This window comes from Gigantopelta aegis, chromosome 2 (assembly GCF_016097555.1).
Source record: "Gigantopelta aegis isolate Gae_Host chromosome 2, Gae_host_genome, whole genome shotgun sequence".
Lineage (NCBI taxonomy): Eukaryota > Metazoa > Mollusca > Gastropoda > Neomphalida > Peltospiridae > Gigantopelta > Gigantopelta aegis.
In genome coordinates this window covers 14258528-14275084 of record NC_054700.1, presented here as the reverse complement: position 1 = coordinate 14275084, position 16557 = coordinate 14258528, and the positions used below count along the sequence as shown (strand labels likewise).

General features: G+C 40.1%; 1 protein-coding gene across 1 annotated transcript in view; it reads right to left on the bottom strand.

Moving 5' to 3' along the window:
* The window catches only part of LOC121381600 (neuronal acetylcholine receptor subunit alpha-10-like), a 193454-nt gene that overhangs the window by 155786 nt on the left and 21111 nt on the right, over positions 1–16557 (bottom strand). The window contains exon 2 of the mRNA XM_041510939.1: positions 6294–6390. Coding sequence (XP_041366873.1) covers positions 6294–6366 — 73 coding nt within the window. The 5' untranslated portion in view covers positions 6367–6390. The remainder of the gene's footprint in view (positions 1–6293; positions 6391–16557) is intronic.

Genomic DNA, 16557 nt, shown 5'->3' with positions numbered 1-16557 from the left:
GCATATAAAAGATCCCTTGCTGCTAATTGAAAAGAATAGCTCATAAAGTGACGACAGCGGGTTTTCTCCCTCAATATTTGTGTGGTCCTTAAAGGGACACGCCCTAGTTGTTAACCATTACGCCGTTGTTTTTCGCTATTAAACCCATTTTTTCACAAATAAAACTACACTTTACTTACCGTTTATTATTTAGAATATACATTTCCATTCACCTGAAGTGTTTTTTGGTAATCCTGATAATCCTGGTGTTTGTAATATCACAAAATGCATTTTTCGTATTTCTTAAAAAGCCACGGGCCTCTGAAAAAACCCCGTTGAGCAGACAAGGTCTAATCTGTTTTTAGAGGGGATATTCCCATTTCAATGTCACAGACGTTGGTATACCACGTGACCGTTATTATTTTGGTTCGGTTTGTTTTCTCGCGCACGGTTCCCGCAATCAACATCCGATTTGTTGTCGTTTGCTTGTTCATTTGTGAGATTTTTCTTCACAATTCGTGAACATTTTCATCAACAATAAAGTTCAGACAAGTAAGTATCTCAGTACAAAATGTTACAAACCCTTAAAACCAATACTTTTGCTAAGTCTTACAATATCTGGAGAGGGGATACAACCAGGACAGAACAGATGGAACATGTCCAGAAGAGGTGAAAGGAACGCACCCCAAGTCTGTGCGCACTCTGTGAAATTTGTCGTGACGTAGGCATTGTTGTGCTTCGAGCGACATCTACCGGTAACATCAGAATACTAACTTTCAAAATTATTTCAAGCACTTGGGACATGGGGATTCCCATGGTATTGATCGATATAAAACCTGCTTTTTCACTCCATTTGATAAAAACGTGATCTAATTGTGTTACAGGTTTGTAGATTAACCAAAATTATAATTTATTTTCGCTGGATGGAACTAGGGCATGCGGCTTTAACCATACGTCTGACGCCATATAACCGTAAATAAAATGTGTTGAGTGCGTTGTTACTCCCCACCCCCCACCCCCATTTCCTTTTTTCCTTCTTCCCTTCATTCGTACCGACAAGAAGCTTATTTTATACTGAACAGCCCAGTGCCTGATACTAGTCTGTTTTGTTTAACGACACCACTAGAGCACATTGATCAATTAATCATCGGCTGTTGGATGTCAAACATTTGATAATTCTGACTCGTATTCATCAGAGAAAACCCGCTATATTTTCCCTAATGCAGCAAAGGATCTTTTATATGCTCTTTCCCGCAGACAGGAAAGCACATACCACGGCCTTTGATCAGTTGTGGTGCACTGGTTGGAACGAGAAAACCCCAATCAGTTGAATGAATCCACCGAGGTGGTTCGATCCTGCGACGCCGTGATTGATAATAATGCCGTGGTACAGGACGAATTACCCGTTATGATGGGCAGCAAAAGCAATTGAGCATGTCATTCGTCCTTTGTTATCGATCCTCGTCTGTAGCCCATTGGGCTATTTATCGTTCCAGCCAGTGCACCACGACTGGTATAACAAAAACTGTGGTATGTGTTATCATGTCCGTGGGATGGTGCATATAAAAGATCCATTGTTACTAACAGAAAACAAATGAAGTGGATTTCCTCTCCCGAATTATATGTCAAAATTACCAAATTTTTCGTCCTATGTCATAGAGGTCTGGCATTCCGACTAACACTTGACATTAGGAAAAGACACTTCTTACCCAGTAACCCAGCACCTCGCTGATACAAACTGAAGAACGCAATGCTTTATCTAATATCGTTCACGTACTTCCGGTATCTACTGATATCATACAGACAGATATCAAGAGCCCGCAGCTCCGTTAAAAGTGTTTTATGCAAAAACGAAAGTACAGACCGAACTTCGTGAGTGGAGAACTACAAGGTTCTATGTGCACAAAACCTCATTTTGAAAAATCGCCACTTGAAGTTTGGAGTCATAGAGAGGTCTTTCAATGGCATATTCGAGGACTGTTTACTTTGTAGATAATTATATTTTCTATCAAATAGGATGGATAACTAATTTATGGAAAACTTGCAGATAGAACCTTATAATTCTCAGGCCACGTTGTCGCATTAATCGCGAAAACTAGAATGAATGAATGACTGTTTAACGACACCCCAACACAAAAAATATATCGGCCATTGGGTGTCAAACTATGCGAAAAAACTATGAGACAGAACCTGCCCATATTAGTTTGTCTGTTTTGTTTAACAACACCACTAGAGTACATTGATTTATTAATCAACGGCTATTGGGTGTCAACACTCTTGTAATTTTGATATATATTTGATATATTTTGATATAGAGAAGAAACCCGCTACATTTGTTTTTCCATTAGCAGCAAGATATCTTTTATATGCACCATTCAACAGACAGGATAGCATATACCACGGCCTTTGATATACCAGTCTTGGTGCACTAGCTGGATCGAGAAATAGCCCAAATGGGCCCACTGACGGGGATCGATCTCATCCCGACCGCGCATGAAGCGAACACTTTACCACTGGGCTACGTCCCGCCCCTGTGGCAATATTAATGAAACATCTTGTCAGCAGCAGCGTCGTGAATATATGTAAAAATAAAAATAGGTATCTGCTTAAAACAATAGCCCCCGAAGATTTCATCACAAGCAACGAAACAAATAGAAGTAAAACAGTTAAAAGTTTGTTTTGTTTAACGACACCACTAGAGCACATTGATTAATTAATCATCGGCTATAGCATGTCAGGTATTTGATAACTGTGACACGTAATCATCAGAGGAAACCCGCTACATTTTTCCTAATGCAGCAAAGGATCTTTTATATGCACTTTCCCACAGACAGGAAAGACACACCACGGCCTTTGACCAGTTGTGGTGCAGTGGTTGGAACAATTAGTTGAATGGGTCCGCCGAGGTGGTTCGATCCTACGACAATAGCACCTCAAGCGAGCGCTCAACCGACTGAGCTAAATCCCGCCACTTAAAAATAAGAATACAGTGAATTACAATCCGAAAAACCGAAAATAGGAAGCAACGAGAACAACACCATTTGGTATTAGAAATTGAAATGATAAGGAGCTCTTCAATTTAATTCACAGTGAAGGCGGGAATCTGCTGTATTGTCGGCTGTAATAAATACGATAAGGACAATGTGTGCACACGTGCTGCACGTTCATCATAATCAAGGAGCTGGGTTTGTAGATCAGCGCGGTTTGACGTGTACTGATGCCACGTGGGCACAACTGAGTCAGTAAAGCCACGGGGTAGATTGGTGCTGTCTACTGCAATCTGCTGTTTTAGTTGATGGTGACTTGATAAATATAACATAGACGTACGAGGACGGGTTTTGCATTGTGCATTGTGGCTGGACGCAAGCGTTTTGCACATGTACAGTTGACCGTAAGCGTTTTACAGTTATACAGCTGATCGTAAGCGTTTTACAGATGTACGACTGTCGTAAGAGTTTTGCAAATATACGGCTGACCGTAAGCGGTTTTTTAAATTTAATTTAATTTTTTATTTTATTAAAAAATAAATTTGATCAACGGCTGCCATAGGCCTGTATAGATGATGTACACAATTGTAGCGGGTGCGGAACATGGCGCAGTGGATATGCGCTTGTGTGATGCCTGATCGTTTTAGGTGGGGCGGAACGTAGCCCAGTGGTAAAGCGTTCGCTTGATGCGCGGTCGGTCTAGGATCGATCCCCGTCGGTGGACCCATTGCTATATTTCTCGTTCCAGCCAGTGCTCCACAACCGGCATTACGAAAGCCGTAGTAAGTAATTGAATTGTCAGCAAGTTTTTTTTTTGTATGTATCATACTGTATTATCTGGTCAGTGAGATGATATATAAAAAACCGGCCTCGGTGGCGTCGTGGTAGGCCATCGGTCTACAGGCTGGTAGGTACTGGGTTCGGATCCCAGTCGAGGCATGGGATTTTTAATCCAGATACCGACTCCAAACCCTGAGTGAGTGCTCTGCAAGGCTCAATGGGTAGGTGTAAACCACTTGCACCGACCAGTGATCCATAACTGGTTCAACAAAGGCCATGGTTTGTGCTATCCTGCCTGTGGGAAGCGCAAATAAAAGATCCCTTGCTGCTAATCGGAAGAGTAGCCCATGTAGTGGCGACAGCGGGTTTCCTCTCAAAATATGTGTGGTCCTTAACCATGTCTGACGCCATATAACCGTAAATAAAATGTGTTGAGTGGCGTCGTTAAATAAAACATTTCTTTCTTTGATACATAAAAAATCCCCACTTCTCACATTATCTCTGTGATCCTTATTCAAATGCCGACGCAAAATAGCTATAAATAAAAAATGTTGAGGGCGTCGTTAAATAAAACATTTCTTCCTTGTTCCATCCATTGTAACTTGTCTCTTTGAAAATATTGTTTTAATGTTTTGTTTAGCCAAACCGCACGAACATCCAGTGCAGATGAGCCTTGAAAGATGCATTGAGAAATTTAATCACGAATCCGCTACAACCGCCCAGTGTTTACCGACTGGTGCTCGGCTCTGTGAAAGACTAGCCTTGTCTCTCCCAATATCGGAGAAGTGGCCCCAGGAGCGGTGCCGTGTATACACACACACGGGTTACTCAACTTTTCATTTCCATAAAACTAATCATTTTTGATAACGGCGCGCAGATCACGTTACCAAGCATTCATAGCGAGTTCTCTTACTGCGAGTTCAAGGCCGGGACGATGGCAAAAAATTGAAAAATTGAAAAATAAAAATAATAATAATGAAAAAAATTGGTTATTAAAGACATCGTCGCACGAACCCACGCATCCCCTCAAACCCCCCAACCCCCCCACCCCCAAAAAGAACCCATGCCTGAAATAGATACATTTAATATGCCAAGAAAAGTACTTCATTGCATAATCGTCACCTCCATCTTAATATCGCTATTTTGGTATGAATCTGAATTATCGCTACGTAACCGTAAATAAGAAAAAAGCACTTCGTTAATTTTTCAACTAACGCTAGCATTTTAAAAATGTTTCTAAAACTGCTTAAGAGTTACTTGAAGAGAGGAATATACAGCATGGTATATATTATACATCGTGACGTTAATCGTATGACCGCAGTAAGTAGATCAAAAGTTGTGCGACGTTGCCTTTAATGATTCATTCCTGTGACTTGTTATTAGTGGGGAGTATAGTAGCCGATTCTCTACCACACAGTAATTTAGTCAACCATTTACCCTGCACCATTTGAGAGCATGCCCTCTTTTGTCCGCATTTGTTATTTCTACATGCCTTATTAACACGTTCCCGATCTGTATATTTTGTGTGTGTTGGGGTGTTGTTAAACACTCATTCATTCATTCATTCATTCATTCATTCATTTTATTACCACGTTCCTACCTCCCAGTCGTAAACTCTCTCCTCCACCCCCCCGTATTCCCAATATTTATCCCTGATCACTGTTAGTTTCAGTTCTTTCAATTTATATTTCTTTGTCTGACACAGTTGTTCTTCCATTAAATTAGTACAAATTACGTAATAATAGTACATGATTACTAAGACACAACATATGGTGATCATCGGTGTCCTCCCATTTTGCCTACACTCAGTATGAAAAGATGCCATCCCCAGTTAAAAGTGGAGCATGACAAAATAATATGACAAACACATATTTTATTATAAAAACGATTAACATTACACAACAAAAACAATTAAAACTATAAAATGACCTCACAAATATTAAACAAATATTTTGTACAAAGTTTAACTTTAATCCTATATCAAAGAATCATGAAGGCCATTTCACTTTGATCACATATTAAAGATTACAGTATGGGATCATTGGACTAATACTAATCACCATAAAGAGCATGAAATCACCTTTGCGCAACTAAGCCCCAATTACAGAACAATCTTAATTGTTTATGTAATACAATATTTTTATATTGGTTTGAAACACAAAATAATAGGGATTGTTCCACTATGAACTGGGGATGTCACTTTTTTACACTGTAGGCAAACTGAGTGTAGGCATACTGGGCTGTAGGCAAAATGGGTGTAGGCAAAGTGGGTTGTAGGCAGAATAGGAAAGAACCTGATCATCAATGCACTTTGATTCCAGTTTGACTTTTCAGGAATCGACCAGGTTATCTCACGTTTACGCGAACCACGGTTACGCTACGCTACAGGCGGGTTGGGTGCGGAGTTTCTCGATTACTTGAACGATTAGTAGATAGAATCAAAATATATTTTGAATATCCACATTTCATTGACTGAAACAAATCGAAATGGAAACGAGAAATGTTCAATAATTGTGAATCTGACACAAAAAGTGAATAACTACTTACCCAAGGCTTCAGCGCCCTCTAGCAGCAGAGATAAACACAAGAGCACCACCAGTAGGGAAAACCCGACTTGCATCTTCAGCCATTGAAGTCAATGATTCTAAAAATAGACACAAAACAGCCAATGACGTCATTGATTCTAAAAATAGATACAACACTGCCATTGAAGTCAATGATTCTAAAAATAGATACAACACAAACTTTGAAATCAACGATTCTAAAAATAGATACGATACAGCTGATGAAGACAATGATTCTAAAACTAGATTCAACACAGCCATTGAAGTCAATGGTTCTAAAATAGATACGATAGTCAATGACGTCATTGATTCTAAAAATAGATACGATAGAGCTAATGGAGGCGATGATTCTAAAAATAAATACAACACAGCCATTGAAGCCATTGATTCTAAAAATAGATACGATACAGCTAATGAAGACTGATTCTAAAAATAAATAAATGCAGCCATTAATGTCACTAATTCTAAAAATAGATACAATACAGCCAATCAAGTCAATGATTCTAAAAATAGACATACTACAAAATAGTTTTCCCTATTCTTCACTCTCTGATGTTAACGATTGTAAAATAGACACCATACAGAACTCTCCATGTCTACTGAAATCCAAACAACTATAGAGGGGTATGGTCTTCTATAGAATACACAACCTCCACTTAATCCAGCCGAACGCTTTTGTTATAAGTATGGAATTTACTACGAGTTGTTTATTTCAAAGCCGATTGTTTTTCCACAAAAGAAATAGTAAAAAGAAGCCTGTTATTTCAAAACACTGTTACTTTTCTTCTTACGTCAAACCAAACTAAAATTATTTACCCCCCCCCCCCCCCCCCCCCCCCCCCCCCCCCCCCCCTCCCGAAAAACAACAACATTTTGTTGCAGGATGGGACGGACTTTAGTTACAGTCTGAATCATGTACAGTGCAGCTTTGGTAAAGGAAGTGCTAAATGACGAAGACAAGCAGTCAGCGATATAAATAAGTAGAATTGTTCATTTGGCCACCGGACAAGTACAACGAAAAATCTACTTGTCCAACAATCTTTTCACGTGTTCAAATAAATGTTTTGTTTTATTAAAGTACAAGGACTGTATTTTTGATTGCTCAGAATTAAACTGCATTGAAACGTTTTACTTGTCCACTAGACAACTATTTAGGTACATTTTGCTTGTCCGAGCATATTTTCACTTGTCAGGACAAACGGACAAGTGCTTATCTCGAACACTGCAGCAGATACTGTTTTATGGGAGAGTTCCAAAAGTTATGATGAAGTATTTGTGAAATACGAAAAAAAAGAAGAAAAAAGTTGACCTCAGCTTTTGCGAGAGGGTTTTGGATATAGGCACATTAATAAGTTAAAAGAAAGAAAGAAAATATCCCTTGCTAAAGGATAAATGTAGCGGGTGTCTTCTGTTGACTACGTGTCAGAATTACAAAATTGTTGACATCCAGTAGCCGATTATTAATTAATCAATGTGCGCTAGTGGTGTCGTTAAACAAAACAAACTAACTTCGCTTTCCGAATCCTATCTTGCACACACGCCTGGATGGACATTAGTACTCTAAAGCACCGAATTCTGACATTGATGGTATGCACAAGAATTAGCAGTGCGCGCGCGCCTTTGTACGTGTGTGCGTGTGTTTATGTGCATGTGTGTGTATGCAATAGCGGATCCAGAAATTCCATTTGGGGGGGGGGGGGAAGGGGCAATGACATGAGGCGGAATGCCAAGGGAACTTTGGGGGAGGTTTAGAGGGGGATCGTAAAAAATGAAAATGAAAATATAATAAAATTATAACTGTCGCAAAATATAGGGGGAGGACCAGGTTTCTGCCCCCCCCCCCCAAGATCCGCCTCTGGTATTTCTGTGTATGTGTATGTATATGTGTGCATATACTATGTGTGTTTGTATGTGTATATATACATCTTTTTCTCTTTCTTTTTTTTAAAAATAATTAGTTTTAAAATACTTTTGATTTGTTTTTGCAGTAATTAGTTATAGTACTACTGATGAAAAATAGAAAAACACCCAGCAATAAACAACAGAAAAACAACCGAAAACAAAAATAGACGGAAACGGAATTAATATTTTTTTGTTTAGCAAATATAGTGTCAATAACTGTATCACATTTCAGTAATATTCCATTTCTTGCACAGCGAAGCGCGTTTTGAAAAATAAGAGTATATATACAAAAAATAATAATATGGTAAAAAGAAAAAAAAGAAAGAAGCACTTTACGAAATGGTTGGAGAAAATATCAATATCATAAAAAGATCGGTCAACGCATCAATGTAATTATATCATTTTCTAGTCCAACAGAACTTCCTACTCTACTTCTCAACCTATCTAGTCAAATTGCCTTGACAACCCTTCCATATAACTGAAACAGAAAAGTCACGTCATTAGCTGGCAAAAAAAAGAGGACGAGAGGAGAGAACATTAAAGCCGATGAAATATTTGTGTAATATGTAAAATAATGGCGATGATTTCCGTCAGTTAAAAGTCTCGTCGTGCATTTCATTTTAACTAGTTTATCCTGCTCATATACCACTGGGGTTTCCAACACACCCATCCCGAGTCCGACCTCCGTAAAGATCCGGGGCCTGAATCGGGACAGGACTCTCGTCTTGCGTGGAAATACTGAACACGAGCGCTGCCAGAATGCTCTCCCTTGGGCGCAGAATTCTATATGGACGAATCGATTTAAAAGAGTTTTGATTTATGATCCATTGGATACGTGAAACATTTATATACAAATAAAATAGTTTTTATTATTACTATGGTGAATGATTTCAGAAGAGATGCTTTCGTAATAATATTTGAGAGAGAGAGAGAGAGAGAGAGAGAGAGAGAGAGAGAGAGAGAGAGAGAGAGAGAGAGAGAGAGAGAGAGAGAGAGAGAGAGAGAGAGACAGATAGATATAAACACACCACACAGAGAGAGAGAGAGAGAGAGAGAGAGAGATATAGAGAGAGAGATACACACACACACACACACAGAGAGAGAGAGAGAGATACACACACACACACACACACCATATATATATATATATATAATATATATATATAGAGAGAGAGAGGAGAGAGAGAGAGAGAGAGAGAGAGAGAGAGAGAGAGAGAGAGAGAGAGAGAGAGAGAGAGAGAGAGAGAGAGAGATCCCCTCTGCCTTCACACAGGCCATTTCTACTTATCTTATTAATATACAAAGTGTGTTGTATATTTTGACAGAGAGCTAATCAGGATCTTGAAAATGGAAGAAGTATTAATACAACGATAAATAAGCCTTCAGTCAACACTCATTTTAAAAATAAAAATAAAAGTGAACCATGACCCATCGCCCAGCCCCCGAGCTTAAATTCTTACGCATGGTTTTCATCACCGTGATTTCACGCTGTGTCACGTGTACAAACCAACCAGCCTTGATGCTCTACACACGTCACGTGACTCGGGTGAAAACGTTCAGCTAATTGTGTTTGCACTGAACGCAATCTCGCCGGCACAGCAGTGTGGGGCACGAATATGTAAACTAATTTCAAAACCGTCGACTGATGTTAAAAACCAAACATTTCTTCCCCGAATATAATATACTAATAAGCATTTAGAAAGTAAGTCGCCCTCCCCCCGTGATGCTTATCGTAGATTACATAAATAGATGTAGGCGCGGATACTGGGTGGGTAATTCCCCAACAAGAACAGTTTTAAAGATCTAGCAAGTTCCCCCACCCTCGCCAGTTAGTCAAATCTTAGATCCGTCCCTGAGAGGTGTATTTTTCACAACATGACGACAGGCATACGCATATGACCTCCTTCCTGACTTTACAAAAATAAAAAAGTTAATTCAGTAACCGTGTGTATATTTTAAATATTAAACACGTAGAATGGATCACTCTTAGGCGTATGGGATCCCATTATACGTTTGTAGGGTGCAGGCCGATTTTTGCCCGAATTAAACGAAGATTGATCATTGCAATGTTCCATTAGTAGTAAAGGGATATTGTATATGCATCACCCCACAGACAGGACAGCACATACCACAACCTTTGATATACCAGTCGTGGTGCACTGGCTGGAACGAGAACTGACTCAATGCACCATCTCACAGACAGGACAGCATATACCACGGCCTTTGATATACCAGTCGTGGTGCACTGGCTGGAACGAGAAATGGCTTAATGCACCATCCCACAGACAGGACAGCACATACCACGGCCTTTGATATACCAGTCGTGGTGCACTGGCTGGAACGAGAAATGGCTTAATGCACCATCCCACAGACAGGACAGCACATACCACGGCCTTTGATGTACCAGTCGTGGTGCACTGGCTGGAACGAGAAATAGCCCAATGGGCCCTACCGACGGATATGGATGGATGCCGAACAGACCGCGCATCAAGCGAGCGCTTTACCACTGGGCTATGTCGCGCTCCTTACAGGATAAGAATAAGTAAAAATCTAAGTAATAAGTCAGTTTCAGTGTTTTACTGCCGTCCGTGTCAGCTGTCTCATTGCCGTTTCAGTCTGGGGCCACAATCGATCCTAACCGCACACGAGAACCGGACCGGAAGATAAAATAAATTCCACGTGAATGGAACAAAATAGATAAATCCTTCATTTCCTTCGATGACGAATGGCCATATCGACGATGAGAGCAATTACATAAACATAAGATAGGAAATTGAATCAATGAAAATACTGAACGTGCGCTTATGGTCACATTAAGATATCGTCCCCGACTAAAACGTCCTCATTTTTCACGCAAAAATAATTAATGGATTATCAATATCTATATCTCTGTCCGTTAAACAGTGGACACTGGAGGCAAAACAAATAAGAGGAATGAGGAAAACGAAAAAGTCCAATTTACACTTAAGTCTGATTCAGTTCATTTTCTTGATCTGTTCAAGCAACAGGTCTTTGTAATCGAGTTGGAAGAAAACCCCTTGCAAATAAAGGGGAGTGTGAGATTCGTTCAAAACCGTTGAATTCTGAATGGTGGACTCGAGTGTAATAAAGCTCTGTTGTAGTAATTCGACTTGAAAACCTAGCACTGTAACTATAATATTGTTAGTGGATGAATGGTACACCGTGGCTTCACTGTCACTTTAAGTACCAATGATCGACATTCCTCGTTGGTCTCAGAATAAATCAAGGCTTTTAACTTAAAGGAACAGACCCTAGTTTTTAAACACTAAGGCATATTTTTTAGTATTAGAGCCGTTTATGATCATTAAAATCAAACATTACTTATATTTTATTGTTTAGATTATCCATTTCCGTACAACCGAAGTGTTTCCGGTCATCCTGGTGTTTCTAATTCCACAAAATGCTTTTTTTTTTTTTTCATATGTTAAAAAACGCACATGCGTCTGAGAAGTAATGTTGATGGAGTCGCGTTTAGTCTATTTTAAAGTTTTTTTCAACGTCACAGACTCTTGGTTCACTCTGTTGTATCTAAATTTGCTACAGGTTTGTAAATTAACCAAACGTAGTGTCCATTTTTACGGGTTGAAACTAGAGTCTAGGTGAAAAATATGCCTTAGTGTTTAAAAACTAGGGTCTGTCCCTTTAAGGATAATCTCCAACACCAAGGCTGACCATTTACACCAATCCTGGTAATCTACACCAAACCGGATCATCTATATCAAGGCTGATAGTGTACAGCTAATCAACTACACCAAGGGTGTTTATTTATAACACCAATGCTGATAAACTACGACCTGCCTATAAAACGTAATGGCATGTACCGTCCTGGTTGTGAAACAAGTTCGCACATCAGCTTTGGGTACTAATCTAATTCATCAATATCACATAATTTCTAAACAAAAGAATGTGAGATAAAGCGATATACTTGAACAGACACCGGATGTTTGAGTGTCGATAAAAAGGAAGCCTTGGCTTCTGTTAAAGGATTTACGGTATATACAACCTATCGATAAAAAAGAAAACTCGGATTCTATTAAAGGATTTAGGGTATATACAACATTCTGATAAAAAAGAAACCTCGGCTTCTGTTAAAGGATTTACGGTATATACAACCAACCGATAAAAAAGGAAGTCGTTTATTAAAGTATTTACGGTATATACAACCGACCGATAAAATAGCCTCGGCTTCTGTTAAATGATTTACGGTATATACAACCGACCGATAAAATAGCCTCGGCTTCTGTTAAATGATTTACGGTATATACAACCTACCGATAAAAAAAGAAGTCTTGGCTCCTATTAAAGGATTTACGGTATATACAACCTACCGATAAAAAGGATTTACGGTATATACAACACACTGATAGAAAAGCGCGCAATAATTTCCCTAACTTAATCTGCAATATCAATTTGACATGCTTTTGCAAACGATCGCCGATTGGATGGATTTATTATAAACAACATGGGCGTTCCCCATAACGGGACCTGCAATCTGTGGCAGGAGGCAGTAAATTGGCTATATTTATGAGTACGCTGTCTGTATTTAGTATGGACACCTGAGTTCTTATCTTACCCAGTTACATTCTCTATTATGAGCATTGACAATACAGAAGGTACACAACACTACAACGATTTGCCATTTCTGAATTAGTGTCTATTTATTATCTAGTGGGTAAAGTTCCAAACGTTTTATCGAGAGGGCGTAGAACTCATATTCGCCGAACTGGTCAGTACGGGTTCTTGGAACCATGTCTGGGGTTACAAACAGAAAAATAAAAATGAGTGTTTATCGACAACTGCAGGCCTACTTTCAGAGAGAGAGAGAGAGAAAGAGAGAGAGAGAGAGAGAGAGAGAGAGAGAGAGAGAGAGAGAGAGAGAGAGAGAGAGAGAGAGAGAGAGAGAGAGAGAGAGAGAGAGAGAGAGAGAGAGAGAGAGAGAGAGAGAGAGAGAGTGTGTGTGTGTGTGTGTGTGTTTATTGTCTCTTTATTTTAAATGTAATGTCAATGATTTTGAGTTTTTCTTATCAAACAATCTCACTATAACAAATCCAATAAGCCTTGACTAGGATGGTCACTGGTGCAGGTCAATTTCATTTTCTTAACTGACTTGATCGATAAGGTGGAGGAGGGAGGTGGGGGGTCGATATCAAGCTAACGAAATCTCCCATAAGCTGCGATTCCTGACTCGAGTGACATGCTCGCCATGTGCCAGAGACAGGTTGTGTGGAAACAGACAATAACAAGGAAAACAAACAAACAAACTCATTTAATTTCGGTGCCAGGGCAAGTAACTAAAGACGGGGGGTGGGGGGGGGGGGGGGGGGGGAGATGCAGACCCTCCCCCCTTGCACAATAAAGGCGAGGCCACACGATACGATTGCGTCGTAGGAGAATAGCTAATTGTGACAAAAAAGGTTGTTTTGTTTAACGACACCACTAGTGCACATAGATATTATTAATCATCGACTATGTCCCGTCCCCTAGACAACTACTATGATTTTATCGGTTGCATTTGTACGAGGCACTTACAGGTTGCATGGAACCAAAGAAGAGAGTTCCGTGTCAAGGTTCAAGGCGCACCTCAGATATTTACGTAGTAAAAACAGCTGTGGCTGTGATTGGTAGTACTAAGCAAAATTGATTATTTGTGCAATTGGCAATAGATAAATACACGTTGTTATGCAGTATACGCCAGAGGTTGAAACTAGTGCAGGGTACACTTAAGATGGAACTGCGATTTTTAAAAGCAAAAATGACGGTTGCTGATAAAAAGATTGATTAAATCTCTTAAATGGTATGTGACCGCCACCCCCCCTCCCCCCACACTTCTCATTTTCTTGCAGGTGAATTAACTGTGGGGTGCCATACGTTTTATTGCTGAACTGCCTGGGTGTGAAGATACGCTGCTTATATCAGGTTTATTAGTAAACGTTAACATTATCGGCAGTAGGAATTAATTTGGTGCAGTGGAACCAATACCGTGTGGCGACGCCTTAAAATAAGAGAGGCCAGTGGTAAAGCGCGGTTTGGGATCGATCCCCATTAAGTTTATTTCTCTTTCCAGCCAGTGCACCACGACTGGTATATGAAAGACCGTGGTATGTGCTGTCCTGTCTGTGGGATAGTGCATATAAAATATCCCTTGCTACTAATGGAAAAATGTAGCGGGTTTCCTCTCTGAGAGTATATGTCAAAATGACCAAATGTTTGACATCCAATAGCCAATGATTAATAAATCAATGTGCTCTAGTTAAAACAAACTTTAACTTTAAACTCGTGTATGTTGTGTGTGTGTTGTGTGTGTGTGTGTTGTGTGTTGTGTGTGTGTGTGTGTGTAGTGTGTGTGTGTGTGTTGTGTGTGTGTGTTGTGAGTGTGTGTTGTGTGTGTTTGTGTGTGTTGTGTGCGTGTGTGTTATGTGTGTGTGTGTTGTGTGTTGTGTGCGTGTATGTTGTATGTGTGTGCTGTGTGTGTGTTGTGTGCGTGTGTGTTGTGTGCGTGTGTGTTGTGTGCGTGTATGTTGTGTGCGTGTGTGTTGTGTGCGCGTGTATGTGTATGTTGTGTGCGTGTATGTTATGTGCGTGTGTGTTGTGTGCGTGTGTGTTGTGTGTGTGTTGTGTGCGTGTTGTGTGTCTGTGTCTGTGTATGTGTGTTTGTGTTTGTGTGTGTGCGTGTGTTTGTGTGTGTGTGTGTGTGTGTGTTTGTGATTGTGTGTGTGCGTGTATGTGTCTCTCTCTGTGTGTGTATGTGTGTCTGTTGGTTTGTATGTATGTATGTATGTATGTATGTATGTGTGTGTGTGTGTGTGTGTCTGTGTGTGTGTGTGTGTGTGTGTATGTATGTATGTATGTATGTGTGTGTGTGTGTGTATATATATGTGTGTGTGTATGTATGTGTGTGTGTGTGTCTGTGTGTATATGTATGTATGTATGTATGTATGTGTGTGTGTGTGTGTGCGTGTGTATGTATGTATGTGTGTGTGCGTGCGTGTGTGTGGATTCTGTGGACGCAACCTCCCCTTGTCTCCCCCCCCCCCCCCCCCCCCCCCCCCCCCACCCACTGGGTTCGGACCCAAGTGATGAAGCCATTATTTTATTATTTTATGATGAAGGTGATATAATGGTGGCTGGCGGAATAGATCTGTATGTGATTGTTTTGTTGTGGGTATCATAAAAAATGATGAACTGACAGCCCAAATGGATAAGATATGAACATAAACATTCATAAACAAATAAAGATTTTTATCTCGTCTGCAGCACTGAACCGTTCAGTGAACGTGCACACGAAGAAACCATTCGCGCATCAAATAGTCAGATCTAATCACCACTGAATTTGCATTACATGGATATACTCCCATTGGGCTATTTCTCGTTCTTTTCAGTGCACCACGACTGGTACACGTATATCAAAGACCGTGGTATCTATCCTGTCTGTGGGATGGTGCATATAAAGGAAGGAAATGGTTTACTTAACGACGCACTCAACACATTTTATTTACGGTTATATGGCGTCGGACATATGACTAAGGACCACACAGATATTGAGGGAGGAAACCCGCTGTCGTCACTTCATGGGCTATTCTTTTCGATTAGCAGCAAGGTATCTTTTTATATGCACCATTCCATAGACAGGATAGCACATACCACGGCCTTTGATATACCTGTCGTCGTACACTGGCTGGACCGAGAAATAGCCCAATGGGCTCACTGACGGGGATCGATCCCAAACCGACCGCGCATCAAGCGAGCGCTTTACCACTGGGCTACGTCTCGCCCCTGGTGCATATAAAAAATCCCTTGCTACTAATGGAAACATGAAGCGGGTTTCCTTTCTAAGAATCTATGTTAGAATGACCAAATGTTTGATATCCAATTAGCGATGATTAATAAATCAGTGCTCTAGTGGTGTCATTAAACAAAACAAACTAAGACTATATGTCAAAGTACCAAATGTTTGACATCCAATAGCCAATGATTAATAAATCAATGTGCTCTAGTGGTGTCGTTATCCGAAAAACTTAACATGGATATACATTTCCATGCACATACGAACTAGTAGTAGGGTTCGGGGAGGGGAATGAAAGAAAAAAAGAAATGTTTTATTTAACGACGCACTCAACACATTTTATTTACGGTCATATGGCGTCAGACATATGGTTATATGGCGTCAGACATGGGCTATGGTTTTTATTTGCGCATACATGATTTGTTGAAGTTATGGAGGAAGTGGTTTACACCTACCCACTGAGCTGGAGTCGCCCCATGCCTCGACATCCGAACCCAGTACCTACTACCTCTTAACGATTAGCAGCAAGGGATCTTTTTTA